The following is a 21,852-nucleotide window of genomic DNA, read 5'->3' on the forward strand; positions in this document are numbered from 1 at the left end:
ACTGTAAGTGTGCATTCCACAAACATGGATGACAGTAAGGAAATGATTGGATGAAATGAAATGGTTCGAATGCGATCTAAACATTTCCTTTGTTGGTGACTGCACACCTGAACACGTCCCATAAACATGCCTCCATACGCCTGTTATCCTCTCTCTCTGCTTGGCCTGGGGGGCTGGTTTTAAAGTTAATGGTGCTCATGGGATTTCAGAGGAGGATTGGGGTGTGGCCCTCACTCTCAGATGTGACTCCATTTTAGGCTGCTTTGCTTAGGGCAAACAAGACTGGAGTCACTTGCTCGTTACAGCTTGATATGGGGAGGGGCCAGGGGGGGGGAGAGAAGTGGGGGAGGGCCACCGGCACTGAAGTGAGTGGTGTAAACCAGTTAGACTCTGGTGCTCAGATGACCGAAGGATGGGCATGGATGGGAATGACAGTGTTGTCTGTCTTGGTAAGGTTTCCCTTTTCCTTTTGTTGCTCCAGGGTTCAGTAGGATTGAAGGGAGAACGTGGTCCCCCTGGAGGAGTTGGCTTCCCGGGCAGCCGGGGTGACATCGGCCCACCTGGACCCCCAGGATTTGGCCCTATTGGCCCCATTGGTGACAAAGGACAGGCAGGATTTCCTGGAAGCCCTGGATCCCCAGGTTTGCCAGGTGAGGTTTAAGGACCCTGTGGGGCAGCTTCCAGTTCACAGAGATGCGCTGGGTCAGAGATGTAGGGCCTGGCTCTTACAGGAAGAGAGACGTGGCTTGGGCATGGCCTTCCTGAACATTTCTGTATCTCACTTCTTCATGTGTGAAATCGGCCGGGTGACGTGTAGAGCCTAAAAACCAACCTGGATTTATAGATGGTCCTCCTTGTAACTACATACAGTTCAAGTCAGCTGGTAGTCTTCCTTATAGATGCATACAGTGCAGGTCAGCTGAAGTCAGCTTTTTATGTAGATGCAATTGAAGCCTCAGGACATTTTTTTCCCTCTGTTTCCTGCTCGTCTTAGTCACTGTTTCCAGGTAGTGTTGTTTCCACTTCCCACACATGTGTAGGTGCTTTTGGGCTGATTCTGATGCCCAGTGGCTGCTTAATTCCATGGTGATTTTAGTCCTTTGCTGACTGCTTTTTTGAATGGTTATTCTGCCAAGTACTAGGTTGAGTGTTGACATGGACATGGTCTCTGGCCTCCTGCTTTCCCCTCAAGGGATTTGCCAGAAAATATACTCAGCAAGCCAGACACTGGTGGCTCATGCCTGTAATCCTAGTTATTCGGGAGACTGAGATCTGAGGATCACTGTTCAAAGCCAGCCAGGACAGGAAAGTTCAGGAGTCTCTTATTTCCAATAAACTACCAAAAAAGCCAGAAATAGCACTGTGGCTTAAGTGGTAGAGCATTAGCTCAGGAACAGCCCTAAGCCCTGAGTTCAAGCCCCAGGACTGCCATTAAAAAACACAAAGACACATGTGACCTTCCACCTCTTCCTCTCCTCTCCATGACCAGGCCCTGAGGACAGGGCAGCCCTCGGCCACGCCAGTCACTCCATCCCCAGGTAACCCCTGGACCATTGTGGGTAATCAGCATTGATGGCAAAGGTGGCATAGGGGTGGAAATTAACAGTATGTTACCAGAAAAAAATACAAAAGCAGTAAAGGGTAATAAAGGACGTGAGCAATGAAAAGTGGATCACTTATAACCTTGAAGAACAGTAATAAGCAGTGGATCATCAAAATACCTAACCACAACTGTGTGGAGGCAGTTACACCCTGCCCTTCTTGCTCACAGGTCTGCCATAAACCAACCCCTTGATTTCTTCCCCATGAACTCACATGGTAAGACTTCACAAGGGTCCAGATGGACAGATGTCCAGATGGACATGCAAAGGCCTGGTACAGGGATGCTTACCACACACATGGTTTGTTCTGGCTGCTGTGACGCTATTGATAATTGTTCTTGGTTCAGTGAGGACCCACAGCTGTCTCTTTTCTGACTCCTTTACAAACAGAGAAATATGAAAGGACACAGACACACCTGAGTGATCCAGGGAAAGGGACTTTTGGTCATTTTTTCCTTGCGGCTCTTGATTCCAGAATGAACAAATCAAGTGTCCTTTGTGCTTCTGGTGTCTGCTGATTTCCAAAGCTGTGAACAGGAGTTTGATTCTCTTTTTGACCAGAAATGATCTTGGGAGCCATCAAAGGGGAACTTACAGTAATCCTGCCAGCAAAGGGCAGGGGTCTCCTCAAGGAGGTGTTGATAGTGTTGTTGACTGGCCCTCCCTGTTCTGGAAGGTTCCTTGTTAACCACAGTCAGTCCGCTTCTGCATCCGCCGAAGCTAACCTTTGTTCTCTCAGAAACGTGCTTATATGTGATCAGAAAAGCCTGGACCCTGGGGTGTCACTGATAGTGGAGGATCTGGGGGACGTTCCTGGGGGCTCCACTCATCTGGCCTTGCCTTGGTGTTTGGGGGAGTCTGCTGCAGGCCTGGAGAGACCTCTCCTATCTTAACAGCTGCATCCTGACCTCTAGCGGATCCGGGGCACAGGCAGGCTAGGGCTGGGCTTGCACCTGAAGCTTGGGGTACTCAGCCCAGGGTACTCCTGCCAATAGGGACCATGTGTGACCACCCACGAGTGTGTCACATACACACTTGCTACCATGTGAGCAGAATTTAGGCTGGCCTCTAAGCAGCTTCTAGTAGAACTAGCCTGTCTGATGGAGAGAATTTCTGGTGTTTTTTTTTTTGTTTGTTTGTTTTTAGGCAAGCTAATGAAGAAATGACCCACTTTTTGTTAGGGTAGATTTGTTTTTCAACCTCTGAGGTCCTAATTTGAATATCCTGGAGGAATCCTGTGTCAAGTGCCTCGGCCTTGAATTTTAGGGAGAGGAGTAGCCCTCAGGCTGTTAGCCCAAAGGGGACACATGAAGAAAGGCACTACCTGCCCTGGTTCAGGGGCTGCAGAGGATGGGCGGTGGCCAGTCTCCATGCCTTGAGCCCTAGGATGCTCCTGGGGTGGATCTTGCACACCAGCCTGGTGGGGTGCAGTAGTTGACACTTGACAGTTTTGCTCTTTGTCCTCAGGTCCCAAGGGTGAAGCAGGAAAGGTCGTTCCTTTGCCCGGTCCCCCAGGAGCAGAAGGACTTCCGGGAGCCCCAGGATTCCCAGGCCCTCAAGGTACTATGGGAATTCCAGCTCATGACAGCTCACGGGTTCTCCTCAGTTTCCTCCCACTGACTCCCTGCCTTTGTCACCATAGGTGACCGAGGCTTTCCAGGAACCCCAGGCCGGCCTGGCCTCCCAGGAGAGAAGGGTGCGGTGGGCCAGCCAGGGATTGGATTTCCTGGGCCTCCAGGTCCCAAAGGTGAGCCTGCCAGGAGCTTGCATGTGAGAGGGATTGTTGGGCAGAGGCCCTGGGGGCAAGGGTCCGTTTTGCACTGCTTAGAAGCAGTGGCTCTGGTCTCCATTGTCACATAGTAGATCTTCAAAAAGGGAAACAGTGGCCTGAAGGACCCCTGGGTCAGTGGCTCAATGCCAGGCCAGGCTGCTGCTCATGATGGTGGTGTGTCACCTCATGGAGTCTGCCGGGGCCAAGGGTGGCCCTGTCCACACCATGAGTGTGGGGTGGCCTGGTAGCTACAGACTTTCTCTCTGTTCCCACAGGTGTCGATGGCTTACCTGGAGACGCAGGACCCCCTGGGAGCCCGGGTCGCCCTGGGTTTAATGGCTTGCCTGGCAGCCCCGGTGTACCAGGCCAGAAGGTGGGTCTGAGCACTTGTTAGCTGGACACATACGGCGTGGCTTGCTAACCCTCATGAGCCAGTCCTGGGACTTGAACTCAGGGCTTGGGTTCTCCCAATTCATTTTTTGTTTGTTTGTTTTTTGGATGTTTTTTTTTTTGGGTCCAGTCGTGGGGCCTGAATTCTGGGCCTGGGCGCTGTCCCTTAGCTCTTCAGCTCAAGGCTAGTGCCCTACCACTTGAGCCACAGTGCCACTTCCGGCTTTTTTCTTTTTGCTTATGTGATGCTGAAGAATCGAACCCAGGCCCTCATGCGTGCAAGGCAAGTGCTCTACCGCTGAGCTACCTTCCCAGCCCCTTGTTTTTGTTTTTTGCTTAAAGTGGATGCTCTGTCTCTTGAGCTGTATGTCCACTTGTATCTTTTTGCTGGTTAATTGGAGATAAGAGTTTCATGGACTTTCCTGCTTAGGGTGGCTTTGAATAGATCTCACTCCGCCTCTTGGGTGGCTAGAATTACAGGTCTGAGTCACAAGTACCTGTCTGGCAGAAAATGATTTCAGTCTTCAGTTTCATAAAACCTTTTTTCATTTTTTTCTTTTGCTCAGTTTTTTAAGGCTTGCTTGCCCATGTGTGTGCCAGATCCCAGTATGAGATGTTTTTCTAATGGTGAACAGTCAGTGAATGGTGGTTGGAGAGCCATGGGCAACGTAGAAATACCGCTCGGCCGGGAGGGCTGAGCTCAGGGCTTCTCAGCTGAGGACTGACCTCTGGGGTGGCTGTAGGCCCGCCATGTGTAATGGACCTTGATCAGAGGCAACCCCAGCCTCTACCTTATGACACCAGTGGGGCACCCTCCTGCAGTGTGGGGCAACTGAAGGACTTCCCTTGTCCCCCACTGACCTCCCCCCCCACGTGAAATCTTTTCTTCCCTATAAGATACTTCCTTTGGTTTTGGCCAATGCAATGGTTGAAGTCTCTTGGTTCATGGAGTTGCTTTAAATGCTTAGTTTGTTTTGAAAGCTTTTTTCTCACATGTGAAACTGGGTAAACATTGCCCAGGTGCTGTCCTGGACATTGACTGCCTGCCTCAGAAAGACACCTGCTAACCCATCACAAGTCCTGTGGGCGGTGTTCTCCAGCATTTTAGGTTGATCTTTATGACAGGGCCATGCTGGGGCAGAACACTAGAGTGAAATAAGAACCACAGTTACCTACATTGGTGTTCATGGGTGGGGACAGGAAACAATGCGTGAGGAGGCTTTGTAAAATTTGAAAGGGTCAGACAAGAGTATTTGTGCGTGCTGGTTTTCAGGTACGATGTTGACTTGGCACAACGTGTGAATATTGCTGGTTAATTTAACTTCTCATACATTGGGGATTTTCAGGGCGAGCCTGGAATTGGTCTGCCTGGAATCAAAGGACAGCCGGGTCTTCCAGGCATTCCTGGCACCCCCGGAGAGAAGGGCAGCATTGGGGGACCAGGCGTTCCCGGAGAGCATGGGCTGATAGGCCCTCCTGGCCTTCAGGGGGTCAGAGGTAACGTCTGAGTCTGGGTTGGGGGTGCAGTTTGTTGATTTTTCATCCAGAGCACCTGCTAGGTGTTCAGGCCATTTGTTGAATGGATGATGAAGATGGTAGTTGGATTTGCAGTTATAGTATCTGGGGTGTGGATGGAATGGGACACATTCTAGCCCTCCATTTACTCACCCTCTTTCCCTGGCAGGTGACCCAGGGCCACCTGGAGTACAAGGACCTGCAGGACCCCCGGGCGCGCCAGGAGTCGGCCCCCCTGGGGCTATGGGCCCACCTGGAGGGCAGGGACCCCCCGGCTCATCAGGTAAACTTCACTGAGACTTGTCCCGTTCCTGAGCATGTGGGTGGGAGATGACCCTGTAGTGTCTGAGGAGGGGCAGACATTACTACAATTTCTGAACGAAAGAGGAGGAAGCAAATTCTAGATTCTGAAGCTTAAATCCCAAATCATAGATTTCTGTGATTAGATGGTACGTAACATGCCAAAGAATCTCTAATGATGTATATTGAGTAACTTAAACTTTTTATTTATGAAAGTTGTTGGGATTTAACTAGTCGAGTCCGTGGCTTGGCAGCTTTTATGTTAATAACAATAATTCTAGGATGGCAGCAGAGTCTCAGAGAAGAGGGTAGAACATGCAGGGAAAATGGGCCTGTGGCCGGAGAGCCTAGAGTGCTGGCTGTACTGATGGCACAAAGGGGTGGGGGTCTCGCCACTATTTATCCACTGATTGCCCCCGTGGCTTCCAACACTGCTGCCCTGCCACGCTGCCAGTGCTGGGGTGCTCATGTGCTTCCTTCTGAATGCAATCACTGAACACAGCCAAGCCTGCTGTCCACCATACATTCTTCTGAAAGGCCTTCATCCTTCGCCCCTACCTCAGGTCCTCCTGGAGTCAAAGGAGAGAAGGGTTTTCCCGGATTCCCAGGACTGGACATGCCTGGTCCTAAAGGAGATAAAGGGGCTCAGGGTCTTCCCGGCCTGACAGGACAGACAGGGCTCCCTGGCCCCCCCGGACAGCAGGGGACACCCGGTGTTCCGGGCTTCCCAGGTAAGAGTTGTGTGATCTGACCGCCTCCCCCCCTCTGCTGGTGGTGAGGAGCTGGGCCTTACCATGCTCCCATAACATTTGCCCTTTGTTTGGCCCACTGTGAGGAATACTCACAGCCCTTCTTTTTGGTCACAGGTTCCAAGGGAGAAATGGGCGTCATGGGGACCCCCGGGCAGCCAGGCTCACCGGGACCTGCAGGTGTCCCCGGATTACCTGGTGAAAAAGGTAGGTGAGCTGACAAGCACCAAGCCATCTTGTGTCACTTTCTCTGGTGTCTGGGACATTTCTCTCATTACTATAGAGGAGAGAGGCTCAGAGTCCAGCAAGGGGCCGATGGGGAGGCTTTGCTCTGGGGGGGACAAAGAGCATGGGGGCGAAAGCTGTGTGCTGATTGCTTAGCAGCCAGTGGGTGGGCCGTGAGAGATAGTGGACAGTCTGTCATGGGAGGACACAAGATCTGAGTCCACAAATTCAAAGTATCGCTGATTGGACCACAGGTCCAATCCTGACTTTTGTTTTCTCTGATTTAAATGAGTCCAAAATAGTTTCTGTAAGCTGGCTTTAAGAGTAAGACCTAAGAAAGGAAATTTGTTTAGCGTGTCAGGAAAATTGCTGCTTTGTGATTTTTGTGTGGCACTCAAAGCAGAGTGAGAAGAAAGAAGTATAAATGATCTAAACTAGTAATAAAATTCAGCTGCCGGTGCCTCGCACCTGTAGTCCTAGCTACTCAGGATCTGAGGATAGCTGTTCCAATCCAGCTTGGGCAGCAAAGTCCATGAGACTTATCTCCAATTAACCAGCAAAAATCTGGAAGTGGAGGTATGGCTCAAATGGTAGACTGCTAGCCTTGAGTGAAAAAGCGAAGAAAGAGCACTCAGGCTCTGAGTTCAAGCCCCAGTACTGACCCCACACACAAACAAACATAAAATCACTAGCGAATATTGACTTACTAATTGAACTGCTAATGAAGTGTTGAATATTTTATTTATGAATTGAATCATAGGTGACTATGTTTTAAAAACGGTGTGGCTGCCCAGTACCTGGGATGAGGTACTCACTTCCTCATGTCAGCCTTGGATACTTTCTCATTTTCCCCCTTTTCGATCCAGGAGGAGTGTGAGCACATGCAGGAGGTGGGCTGGGTCTCATCAGGCAATTCTTTTTCCTTCTCAGGAGACCATGGCTTCCCCGGCTCCTCGGGACCCAGGGGAGACCCTGGCTTCAAAGGCGATAAGGGGGATATCGGGCTTCCTGGAAAACCGGGGTCCATGGATAAAGTGGACATGGGCAGCATGAAGGGAGAGAAAGGAGACCAAGGAGAGAAAGGTATGTGGGGGAAATGCCTTTGCTGATGTGCCAGCCTGGGTCATTTGCTTCTCCATAATTCCTGCCTCGTGTGTCTGAAGTAAGGAGCCTGCCAAGCCCACATGGATCTGCACTGACTTTTATTTTCTGTGATACCTAGGACAAATTGGACCCACTGGTGATAAAGGCTCCCGAGGAGATCCGGGAACTCCAGGGGTACCTGGGAAAGATGGGCAGGCCGGGCATCCTGGGCAGCCAGGTAGGTGGACATCAAGTGCCTCCTGTGGCCAGACCCCAGGCTCCGAAGCATACCACCCTGTCCTTGTCATAGACACTTAACCCACCAGATGTCTGCCTTATCATTCCAGGACCTAAAGGTGACCCAGGAATAAGCGGTACCCCAGGGGCCCCAGGACTTCCTGGTCCCAAAGGATCGGTCGGTGGAATGGGCTTGCCTGGTAAGCTGGAGTCAGAGCTGGAGCCGTCACGCACACGTGCCCGTGGGTATGGAGGTGGTGACAGGCCTGCAGAGCCTCCTCTTCCCCTCAGAGGTTGCATCTCTAGCGTGGATGCACATCCTCCATGCTGGATGACTCCTGTCTGGGGATGGATGGCGTTTGGGTGACCGTGACCATGGCTTTAGAAAACAAGGCTCTCATGGGAACACAGAGTAAAACATGATCAACAATGGAGTATCTCCCAGCAACCCACCCCTGAGTGGTATCTCTCTCGGGGGGTGTCTGGCTCCCTACTCAGGTCTGGCTGCACAAGCAGCTCACCCCATGGAGTCCTTCGTTTAGTTCAGAGGAATCCTCCTCCATGCTCCAGCCTTCCCACCTGGCTGCCTGTGCTGGTGGGAGAGCCAGAAAGAGGAGGGATGAGGCAGAAGGGAGAGCTCTGACACCAGCCTGGACAGCTCTGGGTGACAGTATTTCTCAGATGGCACTAAGAGGGGACAGCCAAGCCAGGAGGCCTGCCTTCCTGTCTCCTCCAGTGCATCTGCAAGATACTCTGACCGCCACATTTAAGGTAGAAAGGTCTCGGCTGCTGGTTATGGTTGCCCGTCCATAGGTCTGGCATTGGCACGATAAAGCTTGCTTGAACATGCTCTTTCTACTCCTTCATGCCCCCCTCCCCTGAATTCTTCATTAATGAGATTTGGTGATGTCATAAAAACATACAACTCTTTAAAGCCAGGGGAATGTCGGCTAGGGTGTCTGGCAGGATTTGCAGGGCAGCCAGTGAGGTCATTTGCTGATGTTAATAAGGGAAGAGGTTCACGTTTTGTTGCTCGGTGCTTGGCAGGCTGTGGGAGCCCCCGTTCACCTTCCGATGGTTTGTGTTGATAGGAACACCTGGAGAGAAGGGTGTGCCTGGCATCCCAGGCCCACAGGGCATTCCTGGCATACCTGGAGAGAAAGGAGCCAAAGGCGAGAAAGGGCAGGCTGGTCTGCCTGGCATCGGCCTTCCGGGGCGGCCTGGCGATAAGGTAACAAGCCACCCTCATGATCTCATGAAGTTCTCCTTTGAAATGCCTCTGGGGCCGTTTATGAAGCAGTACATTCAATGAACAACAGCACGGAATCATAGTTCCCCCTCATTTGTTATAAGAGACCTCCCTCTACCCTTGAGGAAGTGTTTCCAGGCTCCCCGCAAGGTGAGGGCAGCCAGCCACCACTGAAGGAGAGAGAGAGGGGGGGTGGGCAAGAACTTGGCAAGAAGAAGGGAGACCATGGCTCTTTTGTCTCTCAGTTCTGCCTTTGCTCAGAAACAGGCTTTTGACACAGTGAGAAATCTGGCAATAGCATTCTGGCATGCAGTATTTACTGCACCAAAATGTATCCCAGTGACCAGAGAGTGCCTGCAGACGTGCATCCAGGAGCAGATGCAGTTAAACACAGCCAATTCTTCCCACAGGGAGACCCAGGGCTGGCAGGCTTCCCCGGGAGCCCTGGAGAGAAGGGCCAGAAGGGCAGCACAGGAATCCCAGGAATGCCGGGGTCTCCCGGCCCCAAGGGGTTGCCAGGGAGCATCGGCTATCCAGGTAGGTAAACTGAGGCCTCCTCCTAAGCAGTGACTCAGGACAAGGAAAACTCAGACTTACAGGTCTTCTGGCTTTGTGTTTTTCTTTAGGAAGTCCCGGGTTGCCCGGTGAGAAAGGAGACAAAGGCCTGCCAGGGTTAGATGGCATCCCTGGTGTCAAAGGAGAAGCAGGTAGACTGCCCTGGAGTGCAGACGGAAGGGGGGATGGGACCTCAGCCTCCAGGGAGCCCAAGGGTGCTGCTGCCGGCCTGGGGCACCCGTGGCCTTGTCCTCCGCTTTTCAGACCAGCGATCTGAGCTTTGGGGGGTGAGGGGGGTTTCCGGTGTCTTTCAGGATTCTCATCACTAGTTAGGGACTGGCACCAGAGTCTCCAGGCTGTTTCCTATAGTGAGCTTGGAGTTTGAGTTATCCTCTCTGTTCTCACCAGCCTGTGAGGTTTGGGAATCATGGTGCTTCTAGCAGCAGGGAGGGAGGAGGGTTCCTTCTGGAAGGGGTCTGAATGACTCAAGGACACTAGACCTATACATGAGTTGGGGGTGGGGTGAGGTGGGTGTGGGGGTGGAAGATCACAATTTAAAAGGAGCCATTTCACCTGGAGGTTCATGAATGACGGTGTGGGATTTCTCTCTCAGGTCTCCCTGGGACTCCTGGTCCCACAGGTCCAGCTGGCCAGAAAGGAGAGCCCGGCAGTGATGGAATCCCAGGCTCTGCAGGGGAGAAGGGTGAGCCAGGTATGTCCTGCTGACAGGGCATGGTCACTCACCAAGCCTCACAACCATGCAGAGAGAACAGAGCCCAGCAGACAGAGGCATGCTGGTGGACAGGGGCTGGGCTGGGAAGGGAAGGGGACAGTCAGGTACTGCACACATGGACACCGGCTCTGGAAATATCCCCTGGGGAGTCCAGGAGACACAGACAGCTCTTGCTGCATGTGGAATGTCTCCTCTGCCAGTCCCCTTTCACTTGCTAGGACAAAACACAAAACTCTTTTCTCTGCCAGCATTTTCTTCGTTGGAGAATCTGCTCCTTTCCTCTAGTATAGAGCTGCAACTTGATCAAAGAGCCCAAGGACAAACACACACACAGAAGTACTCAGGCCAGAGAATGGTGAATGTTGGAAGCAGGTTACCCAGAGGCAGACGAGATGGGTCCAGGATAGTGAGATGTGGCCATCTTGCTGGTGATGGTGTTTCTTAGTTCATTTTTTTCATACTATATGCCTTTTATTTATGTGTACACATTGATTTTTCTATTAAAATAATTCATAAAGTCCCCCCTCCCCCATTTGGATTTCCCCTCCAGCTCACAGCTCATATTCCCTGGCTTTCCAATATCTGCTGCCCCCAATCTCTCTGGCCCTCAGCTCTTTCTCTGTCTCTCTCTCTCTCTCTCCATTGAGAGACACTACTGTTCATTTCAACAGTAGTAGTGTTACAACTCCATGGTTAGGAGTGGATGGTTTGGGTCCCTCACTGTCCTTGGGTGGATGGTTAGGGCTCCTAGATCTCCCTGGGTGGAAGTTATAGGTAGGTGAGGAGAATCTCTACCAGTGCTCACAGTCCCATGCTTTGAGTGTTCCAGATCTAGTGGCGGACAGGTGGACCTAGAAACCTCCTGCTCCAAGCCCTGAGAGAAGGGGCTCAGTGCTCCAGGGTTTTGAAGCCACAGACTTAACAGCTCTGGGTAGTTAGTTTGGAGGTTTATGGCTCCAATAGCAGCCCAAACACTTGGCAGGTGTTATGATCCTTAGCTTTCAGTGGTGAGACAGCAGCCAAAGCAGACAGCAGCAGGCAGAGACTGCAAGTGTTACAGTTCCTAGTGTAACAGACTTTGGGCATAGGTACCCTCAGCTCACAAGTGGCTGGAGTTACAGTTCTCAGGCAGAGGGTATCCAGGACCTCTGACCCAGAAGGCCTGGCCTTACAAGTTTTCCCATGACAAGGGTACATGGTTTCTAGTCTTCAGCCTTAGTTTTCTAGCCTTTGTTGTCTCTGCTGACTCTGCTCCCTCTCCTCTCTGTCCTGGCCACTCTGAAACTTTCCAGCTGTCCTCTTGTCTCTACTGCTGCCACTGCTGCTATCTCCTCTTTATGTCACCAGCTCAGCCTGGTCAACTAATGATAAAAATCAAAAGCCGGCAGGAAAAGACTGCTCACGAGAAGCCTTGTATTGGGTTGAGTCTTGCAACACCAGGGGGCAGCACTGGGCTGTGTCTCCCAGCTGGCTCAAAAAATACGGGATGAGCAACCTACTTACTGAGATATCCAGGAATGGGAAGTGGCCAAGGTGCTTGCACCAGTTACGGCAGGTCTTCACTCAAATGAACAGCTCTTTCACCAATCAGCAGGGTCCTTCATGCAAATAAGGGACCATTTCAGACTTCCCGCTGGGCCAGATGGGGGAAGTGCTTCCCGGTGTGGGTCAGGGTAGAAGGGCTGCTGGGTCTTCCAGAACTCATCCATTGGGCTGGTCTTGCTCGGTGTGCTACTGTCGCAGGCTGGCTCTGGCTGTCTGGACTAGAGACTTAGGCCCATGATGTATGGCCAAGGTGATAGTGGTAATTTTTGCAGCTTCTGGAGCATCCTCAGTGATCTGGCTCCCATGCAAACAACTGGCCAGCAGCCATTACAGGGATGGTTGTCTGACAGTACCCCACTCAGAGCTGACGGGCAGAGGGGAAGGGCCTTCTGGACAACAGTTACTCCCAGAAAACACTTAGAGGGTATTTATGACAAAGACTTCATGGAAGCTCAACCTCGCACTAACAGTGCTAGTAGTTGTCTGTAACAGAACTTGGTGGTATTTAATAATTGGAAGGTGTTTAACTCCTGCTCTTGTGCTCTCGGGACAGTCAGGTCCCTTGGATCCCTCATTAGTGCAGGTTATTTCTACTGAAGGCCTTTGTGGATCTGAGCTAAAAGGTACTCAGGAAAAATCCTTACTTATAAATACCCAGTCTCAGGACAATGTGTCGTATAAGAAGTACAGTAATAGAATTTTGCTCCCTAGTCACTCTGAACTAATTTCCTTGTGTTTCATAGGTCTACCCGGAAGAGGATTCCCAGGTTTCCCAGGAGCCAAAGGAGACAAAGGTACCCTTTCCCCAATTTGTTCTTTTTTCATTCTGCTGCTGCCGCCCAGTCTGCTGCGTTCTGTGACAGGAGGGCAGGGAATGGACTGTGCCTGTTACAAAGGCAGGGGCTACACGTGGACCGGAGGTACTGAGTCCAGAGGTAGCAAGGACCCTACAAGACTCCTGCTGTTACACTAGTCTATAGAACAAAAGGCTATGTGGTACATGACAAATACCTTCCATATTTTTACTGATGTTTAAAAGTAAATATGGAGAGTTCTTTTCCTGTAAGCACCAGCTTATTTTTTCTTTCACAATAAAATGCACATGTAAAGTGTGCCCTGGGATACGTTTTGGCACGTGTATACCCATGGAGACTTTGCATTGAGGAAAGTGTCATATCTTTTGCTCCACTTCTGTCCTGATTCTCCCTCTGCATCCCATTCCCCAGGCAGCTGCCCTGCTGATTTCTTGAGCTGTGGGTTAGTTTGCATCTCCTGCGGGTTTATCTGCATGCAGTCCAACAGTTTGTATTCTTTCGGTCTGACTTCTTCCCGTGGCATGACCAGTTTGCAGGGTATCTCATTGGTTAGAACCCATGGCTTCTGATCATTGCATTGTGTTCCTCTGCATGGTAGAGCAGCCGTTCTATTCTTTCACTCGGTGATGGGCCGTGCCCCCCATTTCATCAGTGTGATGGCCGGCAGACTTCCATACGTCTATGTCAGTGCCTTGGCCATCAGATGCTGCCTTTGCAGTTGCACACACTGGGTTTTCCTTCTCAGCCAGGCTCTGGAAGGCACCTAGTGTATTGGTTTTGCTCCTGGTGTTTGTGGGGTACCGGGGGTTGGGAAGCGTATTACCATCGACCCTGCCCCTCAGAGACTGCAGCTCTTTGTCACTGCAGCTCAAACTGTTTTCATTGTTTAGGTTCCAAGGGTGAAGTGGGCTTCCCCGGATTAGCTGGGAGTCCAGGAATTCCTGGATCCAAAGGCGAGCAAGGATTCATGGGTCCTCCTGGGCCTCAAGGACAGCCAGGCTTGCCTGGGACCCCTGGCCGCCCCGTGGAGGGGCCCAAAGGAGACCGCGGACCTCAGGGACAGCCGGGCCTGCCAGGTAAGGGCATTTCAGCCAAGCATCAGAGCTTGGCATGGGGTAGGGTGGGAGTAGTTCAATAATAATGATTCTCATTGGAGAAGTTTGTGGAGTTGATCACAGCTCGAAACTGTGTTTTTGGTCAAGATCTTTCTAGTGTCCTTTCTGTCAAGGAATTTAAATAAGAAGATGCAAAGAGCTAAATTAATGAGAAAGATTTGGTAGCTAGGCCATCTGGTGGTGTTTTAATCAGCACGATGTCCTAGCCCCTTCTGCTTTGACCCCTTTTGCTGGGATGGCACTGGGGCTCCAGACACTCCCCTCACAGGGCATTCTGGGTGTTGAGACTCTGGTGATGCATGTGACTCCTTTCTTTCCCCCCTCCCTCCCTCTGCCCTCCTTCTCCCCCTCCTTCCTTCCCTCCCTCCCTTCCCCTCCCACTCTCCCTTTCTCCTTCCTTCCTTCCTTGCCTCCTTTCCTCCCTCCCTGGGGCTCATGGTGGAGTTACAGCCAGGTCCACTGGGTAGCAATAAGGACAGAGTGATGGCGGAATGGCACATATACTGAACAGCACCTACCTGCCTTAATCAACCATCTGCCTTAACTCTTCCCATTAGGGCTTCCGGGACCCATGGGGCCTCCAGGGCTGCCCGGGCTCGATGGGCTAAAAGGTGACAAGGGGAACCCAGGCTGGCCAGGAACACCTGGTGCCCCCGGGCCCAAGGGAGACCCAGGCTTCCAGGGCATGCCGGTGAGTGATGGGCTATAGAGATTCCTTTGTTAAGGAGGCCCTTGTGGTCACAAGATTGTCGTGTGTGTGTGTGTGTGTGTGTGTGTGTGTGTGTGTGTGTGTGTGTCCATGTGTGACAATCTCCGGTCCCTAATTCAGTGCCTTCTCTTCACTGGTACCAGAGACACTATTGTGACATTTCTTCCGGGAGCCATTGAGAAGCGCCCCACTGCCCAAACCGTAATCCAGTGCCCAAGCTCTCAGTTTGCAAATCTGCAGCTATGCACAATCTACTTGCAGTTTTGTTAAACAATCCAGGGTTGTTCTATAAAGAATAGCTGCAGCTCAGCACCCGTCTGTGAGGGGGGCTGAGAGACTGCAGGTGTCAATGGATGTGACCTTGAGAGGGAGAACAGCTCAGGGTGTGATAGTGACCTAGTGACCGTGTGTGTATGTGGGGGGGGTTATTTACTGTTGGCCTCCTGTAGTGCCTCTAAGGTAAGCTGATGATCTCTGGTGTGATTCTCAGCTATGCCACCATGATGTGTTCCCAGAGAGTCATTCTCTGTCAGTGGGTCAGTCTGTCTCCACTTCTCTGTCTCCTCACTGCCCAAAAACACATTGGAAAGAGTCTGAGTCCAGGGCGTTTGGGCCCGGGAAGGCAACCTCTTCCCCCAATGCAGGAATGACATGGGCTCTATTCCGAGTGTCCATTGTCTTCCCCCTCCCCTCCCACAGTTCCTCAGGAGTAGAGGTGGGGAAGAGTACGTGGGGTGTTTCCTTGGTCAGATACAGAAAAACTGAGTTTGGCTGGTACTATGAAAGGTGATCAAACAGGCCATGGCGGGTAGCGGTCATTACTAGCCCACTCCCTGTCCTCCCTACACACTGGGTATGTACCATAATCTGTTTTAGGCTCTGTTGCTATATTACAATATCCCAGTAATTTGTTGATTATTCATGCATTCCTGATTTTCTTCCTTAGTAAACCCAGAAATATACTCCCCACTTCCAGTGCAATCAGTGTCTATGTCTCTATTCATCTCTGTGTGTTTTTAAACCCATATTCATGCATGTTGTTTAAAGTCGTGGTACTTTTAAAAAACAAAGTAAGGCAAAGACATCTATGCCAGAAATAATAAAACACTGTATATGCCTAGAACAAAGGTCAACTATACTGAAATAGAAAATAAGTGAGTAGATGTTCCTTAAAACATGTATTTTGCTATATTATAAAAGAAAATAGTCTGAGTGGTTTAAAATCTTTTTTCTATAATTAAAGCCAGATTTTAGATAAGACATGAAGCTAATTTCAAATCACTGTGCTTGAGCATTTTGGGGAAATCTTCCTAAATGGGCGTCTGGTGCTTTGGTTGGGTGTGTTTCTTTGAGAAGTGTCTGTGGTGCTCTGGTTCTGTTCATGGTGCCGTAAGCGTCTGCCTGCTCTTGTGGAGTTTAGCATGTGATGGGCAGGCAGGAGAAAGCAGGGCTGAATTTTCCTGGCTTCTGAGGTAGGCACACAGGAAGTTCAATGTTCCTGTGAGCTCATTTAGTGAACCTCAGGTACGGTCGACTCACAGATCAGCTTTGCTGGGGGGATTTCTCAGCATTCCTCCTCCCAGGTTACCTGAGAGACTTTTCATCTGTGTCCCGAGCAATCCCCGGCTTATGCTTTCTCTGCATGTCCCATATAGGGCATTGGTGGCTCTCCGGGAATCACAGGCTCGAAGGGAGATATGGGTCCACCAGGAGTTCCAGGATTCCAAGGTAAGACTGGAAATGACGGTCCTATGGCTGTATACCACAGCGCAGCAGCTGGAAGGGCCTCTGGACCACAGGCCTCCAGTTCTGAGACCCTGGTGTCTGCAAATTAACAATGTCCTTCCCATGTGGCAGCCCACTTGTATCATCCCGTGAGTGCCTGTGTGGGGCGTTCTGGTTTTGTTGGTAAGAATCAGGACCCCCATACCAGTCATTTGTATCTCAACAAGAAGTCATGGACTTGGCTATTCATTAATTTCCTAATATGTTAAATGAGCACTTATTGGTTCCTACTGACTTCCAAGGGCTAAAATTTTTAGGGCTAAATCAGATGCATATGAGAAGCACGCAGTCTGGTGTCTTTGTGGGATAGATGGTGACCATGAACTATGACACCTGCCTCTCTCCATGTGACCATCTTGTCATTCGCTGCTTGATTGGAGCAGTCTGCCTTCTGGGTTCAGCAAATCTGAGTTTGATGTACAGAAGTACATGCATGTACACATGAATATATGTGTACATGACTATATGTGTATGCATACATATGGACATAATGTATGCATCCATACATTGTGTCTGTATATATGTATGCAGGTCCATGCAATCATGCGCCTGGGTGAGTGTGTACCTGTGCCTGTGTGCATGTGCCCATGCATGTGTGTGGCATAGATGTGAACGTGCATGTAAACACATGTACAAATGTTTACATGTTATCAGACGCTGTACAAAGGCAATGTCTCCTTCTGCCTAGGTCAGAAAGGTCTTCCCGGCCTCCAAGGACTGAAGGGAGACCAGGGAGATCAAGGCATACCCGGCTCCAAAGGTAGGAGAACTTGTTAACCCCCATGTCTTCCCCGTTGCTCTGGGAACACACAGAATCATGGGAAATGACTGGAAATCTAGTAGTACCCAGCTGGTTGGAAATTGTTTTTAAGCACATTAGGAACCTATCCTTGACATTTCTAGCCATCAGCGTCTCTTCAAAGTCTGATTTGTAACTTGGAGAGTTGAGGGGAAGGTGGAGGGTGGCTGGCATAACACCAGCTCCAGACCCAGCCTGTTGCAGGCCATCCCGTTTGTCACAGGCAGCCACTGGAAGTTACAACAGGAGACCACACAAGTTCTGTCCAGACATCAGTAGATTTACCACAGGGGTTGGTAGGGATTGGGGGTCCCAAAAACCAAAATAATCCTGGAAGAGAATAGTTGTCCTTCACCCATTACCTCCTGCCCAACAGACCATATTTCTAGGGCCCACGTTAGTCTTCAAAGCTATGTTCTAGGCTACAGGATGAAGAGCCAAAGGCACTAAGAGGTGAATGTTGGGGAAAGAGGTGGAGAACGTGGCTGGGAGGAGGGAGGGAGTAGGAGTGTTAGGAGGAGAGGAGGCTGAGGTGTCCTTCAGACTGCATCAATATACGATACTCATTGCAGAACCGAGTTCACTCACCACTGGAAAGTTGGGACAGTGGCCGCCATGAGGCAGAGCTCAGCTAAGGTGATAGCCCAGACTGGATCTCCGAGCCAGAGTGGGTTGCCTCCAGTGGTGAGGCACGCTGTGTTTGGGCAGTGTTCGGGAAGAGCTGGTGGTGGCTCACAGTCCCACCATGGAGTGGATGGTCCACACTGGTGACACAGGGTCTCCAGGTTCAAGCACGTAGGGCGTTAAGTAAGAAAGACGTAAGAAGAACAGATGAACGGGTAGGAATGTGGCAGAGGGGAGGCCAGCAAGTACAAGGCTCTGAGTTCGAGCCCCAGTCCCACAGTCCAACGGCACGTGTGTGCTGTGAGGAACTCCTCCTGCTGCCTTCACACTGGCCTTGCTTTGGAAAGGCGCTGACGTGTGGATTCACCCCGGCTTGTTGATGGGAACCTGATCACCCCCTTTTCACCCCCACAGGTCTTCCCGGCCCCCCGGGCCCCCCTGGTCCGTATGATGTCCTCAAGGGAGAGCCAGGGCTCCCCGGTCCTGAGGGGCCCCCAGGCCTGAAAGGGCTCCAGGGACCCCCAGGCCCTAAAGGGCAGCAAGGTGAGGAACCTTGGGGTGTGCAGGGGCATGGGTAGGGGGCGGGACTTCCCCTGGGGGTGGGTGGGACTTCCCCTGGCCTGCTTGCTTAGGATTGGAGCATAGATACACACTTGAGTGCGGCTTTCCTTCATGTAAATCAGAAATAAGCAAAGTTTCTGAGAGGACCCCCCCACTCTTCCCTGCCCCCTAAAAAGAAGTCCACCCAGGAACACTAGAACCCGCAACCCAACATGTTCACCTTCGGTGCAAACGGCGCAAGCCCCGTGCAGCAGAGCCCCACCCCAAGCAGCAGGAAGGGCATGGGAAGTGCCCTGCGGGCTCTGCCTCCCTGCTCCCTGAGCAGCTGGGGTCCCTCGGTGGGCTCTGCACTCCCCTCCCGTGTCCCCACACACCCTCCCCAGATGGTCTGTGTAGAGCCAGGCCATTCCTGTTTCAGGGGTTGCTCATGGTGGGGAGAGGGGGTGAAGGAGGCACCGGGCGGCATCGTGAGATGCTCAGTGCCAGCCACTCACACACGCAGGTGTGAGGCCACGCTGCCGTCCTGCCACATAGACACCGCCACACCCAAGCAGGGCAGGGACAGGCTGTCGGGTCTCTGCCCCCCTCGCCCGGCCTTCTCCGCACACATCCACCAAGCAGCCCAGCAGTAGCCCTGAGCAAGTTGGGGGAGCTCCAGAGCATCCCACTCAGAGGCGTGTGGGGAGGGGGTTCGTGCAGAGTGCATGCATCTGGGTAAGCCCTGTCACCTGTGAGGAAGGCCTCGGGCTTGTCCCCTACACACCAAAAGGACATTCAAGAAGGGAAGAAAGAGGAACAGATAACTCAGGGCCTGATCACCAAGTCTTTCTCCTCTACCACAGGTGTGACCGGCTCGGCGGGTGTTCCCGGGCCCCCGGGCGCCCCTGGCTTCGACGGTGCCCCTGGCCAGAAAGGAGAGACCGGACCTTTCGGGCCCCCAGGTAGGTGGCACCTGCCTCCTGGCGAATAACCCTTGAGCTGTTAGGAACAGCTCAGGTTAGGAACAGCGGTCTAGGGCACTGAGAAAACTGCAACACGAACTAACAAATACTCCTGAGAGTTTCCAAGGAAAGTCTCTGTCTTAGGAGAAGGAGGCGCATGGCTGCACCAGCCACTGTCTTCTGTGTAGTTGCATGTTGGTCAAGGAGCACATTTTTCCGGAGGCGGGGCTAGGAGTGGTGGTCCACATAGTGTTCTAAGAGAGACGAGGGCTGCAGCTACAGACAACGTTCTGTGTTAGCCATGGCCAGTGGAAGGAAGCCAACCCCCAAATAGTCATGTCAGTGTTGGCCTAGGGGCCACTGTGCCGCCTGGGACGGACACGGTGTCTCTTTACCCTGGGGAGCTCCCCCGATGATGCTGCCGAGGATGAGGGCATCCCGGGAGCACCCCTCTCTGTAGGTCCCTGCCAGCTGCCGTGTGGCACAGCTTTGCCCCTGGAGATGGAGGGACCAGTGTTCCCCACTCTACCCCCCTCCCCCATACACAGGCTGTCAGCCTGAAGCAAGGCTGTTTTCATAGTTCCGTCATGTCCACACTTCAAGGAGCCATTGGATTCCCTGTGAACAGCACGCACAGAACCATACCACTGGGTTATCTTCATTTATTCATGTTTATGTTCCTCATGGACCCAAATGTTTGAGCACATGCTTAGTGCTGTCCCTGTGTCTGTAAAGCCATCCTGAGAAGTATACAAAGGAGGAGCTAGCTGAGCACGGTATAACGTGCCTGTAATCCCAGCTACTGGGAAGGTAGAGATTGGGAGTATCTCAGTTTGAGGCCAGCCTGGGAAAAAAGTTACCAAGGCCCCATCTTAACCCCATAGCTGTTATGGTGGCTTCCATCTGTGATCTCAGCCATGTAGAAGGTAAAAAGGAAGGTAGATCACAGTCAGAGACCAGCCCAAGGCAAAAGCATGAGACCCTAACTTAAAACAGCTAAAGCAAAGGGGCTGGGGCTATGGCTCAAGTGGTAACACTGAATTTAAGCCCAAGTACAGTGTGAGAGGCGGGGGAGATAAAGAGACAAAGAGAGAGAGAGAGAGAGGAAGAAAGGAAGGAAGGAAGGAAGAAAGGAAGGAAGGAAGGGGTCTGAAGGAGGATGCACTCAGCTAGCTGTGCACTTTTATAAGTACTTCCTTTGTGGGGTGGAAGGGCCAGATACACCCTGGAGGTATAAACTACTACCAGCTCTTTAAAAAAATGCGTTTGAAGGTGTTGACCAGGAGCACCCATTTGCCTTCTGTCCTCAGGTCCCAGAGGGTTTCCCGGGCCTCCGGGGCCCGACGGGCTGCCCGGATCCATGGGGCCTCCGGGCACACCATCTGTGGACCACGGCTTCCTCGTGACCAGACACAGTCAGACAACAGAAGACCCGTCCTGTCCTCCTGGAACCAAGATTCTTTACCATGGGTACTCGCTGCTTTACGTGCAGGGCAATGAGCGGGCCCACGGGCAGGACCTGGGTAAGAATCCGCATCTGATCTTCTCCTCGGCGGTGATCCTGACCACCGAACTTGCCAACCTCACCTCTGCCACCGTGATACTTCCCACTGCACTCGTGGGAAGCCGGGAACCAGGGCAGATTCCTTGAGCATGTGTACTTAGTAAAACGTTGGATCTTGTGTTTCAGGGTAGGGTAGGGATCCCTGGGGTGCGTGCTCAGCAGCTGGCACTGCTGCTCGAGATAAGGCAGCGTCTCTGGATACACATCTGTTCTGCCCCAAATTCCCACAGTCCCTCTCTGTCCCTCTGACTCTGTTCCCACTGTCCCTTCTACCCACGCCACAGCCCACCACTGCCCCTCTCTGTGCATGCACAGCAGTTAGGGTGTCCTGGGCCAAGGGTGAAATCTAAGATGTGGTATGAGGGCACCTCTGCATCTTCAGTGAGGGTGGGGGTCACTGTGTACCGTACCCGTCATCTGGATGTGAAGTCTTTCCAGAGGTCCAGTAGGAAAGGTTTCTCCCTTCTAGTGATCTGGGTTCATTTCCCTTTACCAAATTTGTCTTACATCATTCTTTACACTCGCTATTTTTTCCTGATCGCTTTGCATTTACGCCCTGCTCATCTACATTCATGTTATCTACACGGCCAATTCTTTCTAATAAGAAGGAATCATTCCAATCTCCAGTTTAATGGCATGAGTAAGGTGTACCTGGATGACGGGTGGGTCAGTCTGTCCCCAGTAGTTGACGGTGTGTATGAGGTCTGTCCCCAGTGGTTGAGTGTCTGTCCCCAGTGGTTGAGGGTGCTCACGGCATCTGTCCCAGTGGTTGAGTGTCTGTCCCCAGTGATTGAGTGTCTGTTCCCAGTGGTTGATGGTGTGTATGAGGTCTGTCCCCAGTGGTTGAGTGTCTGTTCCCAGTTGTTGATGGTGTGCATGGTGTCTGTCCCTGTGGTTGAATGTCTGTCCCCAGTGGTTGAGTGTCTGTCCCCAGTGGTTGATGGTGTGCATGGTGTCTGTCCCAGTGGTTGAATGTCTGTCCCCAG

The 21,852-nt window shown here is 51.8% G+C and overlaps 1 protein-coding gene across 1 annotated transcript in view; it reads left to right on the forward strand.

Annotated features, from left to right (window-relative positions):
- The window catches only part of Col4a1 (collagen, type IV, alpha 1), a 128,338-nt gene that overhangs the window by 98,626 nt on the left and 7,860 nt on the right, over positions 1–21,852 (forward strand). Inside the window, exons 26-48 of the mRNA XM_013022832.1 lie at positions 482–650; positions 3,069–3,161; positions 3,244–3,348; positions 3,648–3,745; positions 5,109–5,259; positions 5,447–5,560; positions 6,141–6,308; positions 6,444–6,533; positions 7,482–7,634; positions 7,774–7,872; positions 7,982–8,071; positions 8,963–9,102; positions 9,531–9,657; positions 9,747–9,827; positions 10,289–10,387; positions 12,697–12,747; positions 13,659–13,844; positions 14,441–14,574; positions 16,248–16,320; positions 17,066–17,137; positions 18,215–18,343; positions 19,204–19,302; positions 20,613–20,825. Of these exons, the coding sequence (XP_012878286.1) occupies positions 482–650; positions 3,069–3,161; positions 3,244–3,348; positions 3,648–3,745; positions 5,109–5,259; positions 5,447–5,560; positions 6,141–6,308; positions 6,444–6,533; positions 7,482–7,634; positions 7,774–7,872; positions 7,982–8,071; positions 8,963–9,102; positions 9,531–9,657; positions 9,747–9,827; positions 10,289–10,387; positions 12,697–12,747; positions 13,659–13,844; positions 14,441–14,574; positions 16,248–16,320; positions 17,066–17,137; positions 18,215–18,343; positions 19,204–19,302; positions 20,613–20,825 (2,734 nt within the window). The remainder of the gene's footprint in view (positions 1–481; positions 651–3,068; positions 3,162–3,243; positions 3,349–3,647; positions 3,746–5,108; positions 5,260–5,446; positions 5,561–6,140; positions 6,309–6,443; positions 6,534–7,481; positions 7,635–7,773; positions 7,873–7,981; positions 8,072–8,962; positions 9,103–9,530; positions 9,658–9,746; positions 9,828–10,288; positions 10,388–12,696; positions 12,748–13,658; positions 13,845–14,440; positions 14,575–16,247; positions 16,321–17,065; positions 17,138–18,214; positions 18,344–19,203; positions 19,303–20,612; positions 20,826–21,852) is intronic.

The sequence above is a fragment of the Dipodomys ordii genome, unplaced genomic scaffold (assembly GCF_000151885.1).
Source record: "Dipodomys ordii isolate 6190 unplaced genomic scaffold, Dord_2.0 Scaffold64, whole genome shotgun sequence".
In the NCBI taxonomy this organism is placed as follows: Eukaryota; Metazoa; Chordata; class Mammalia; order Rodentia; family Heteromyidae; genus Dipodomys; species Dipodomys ordii.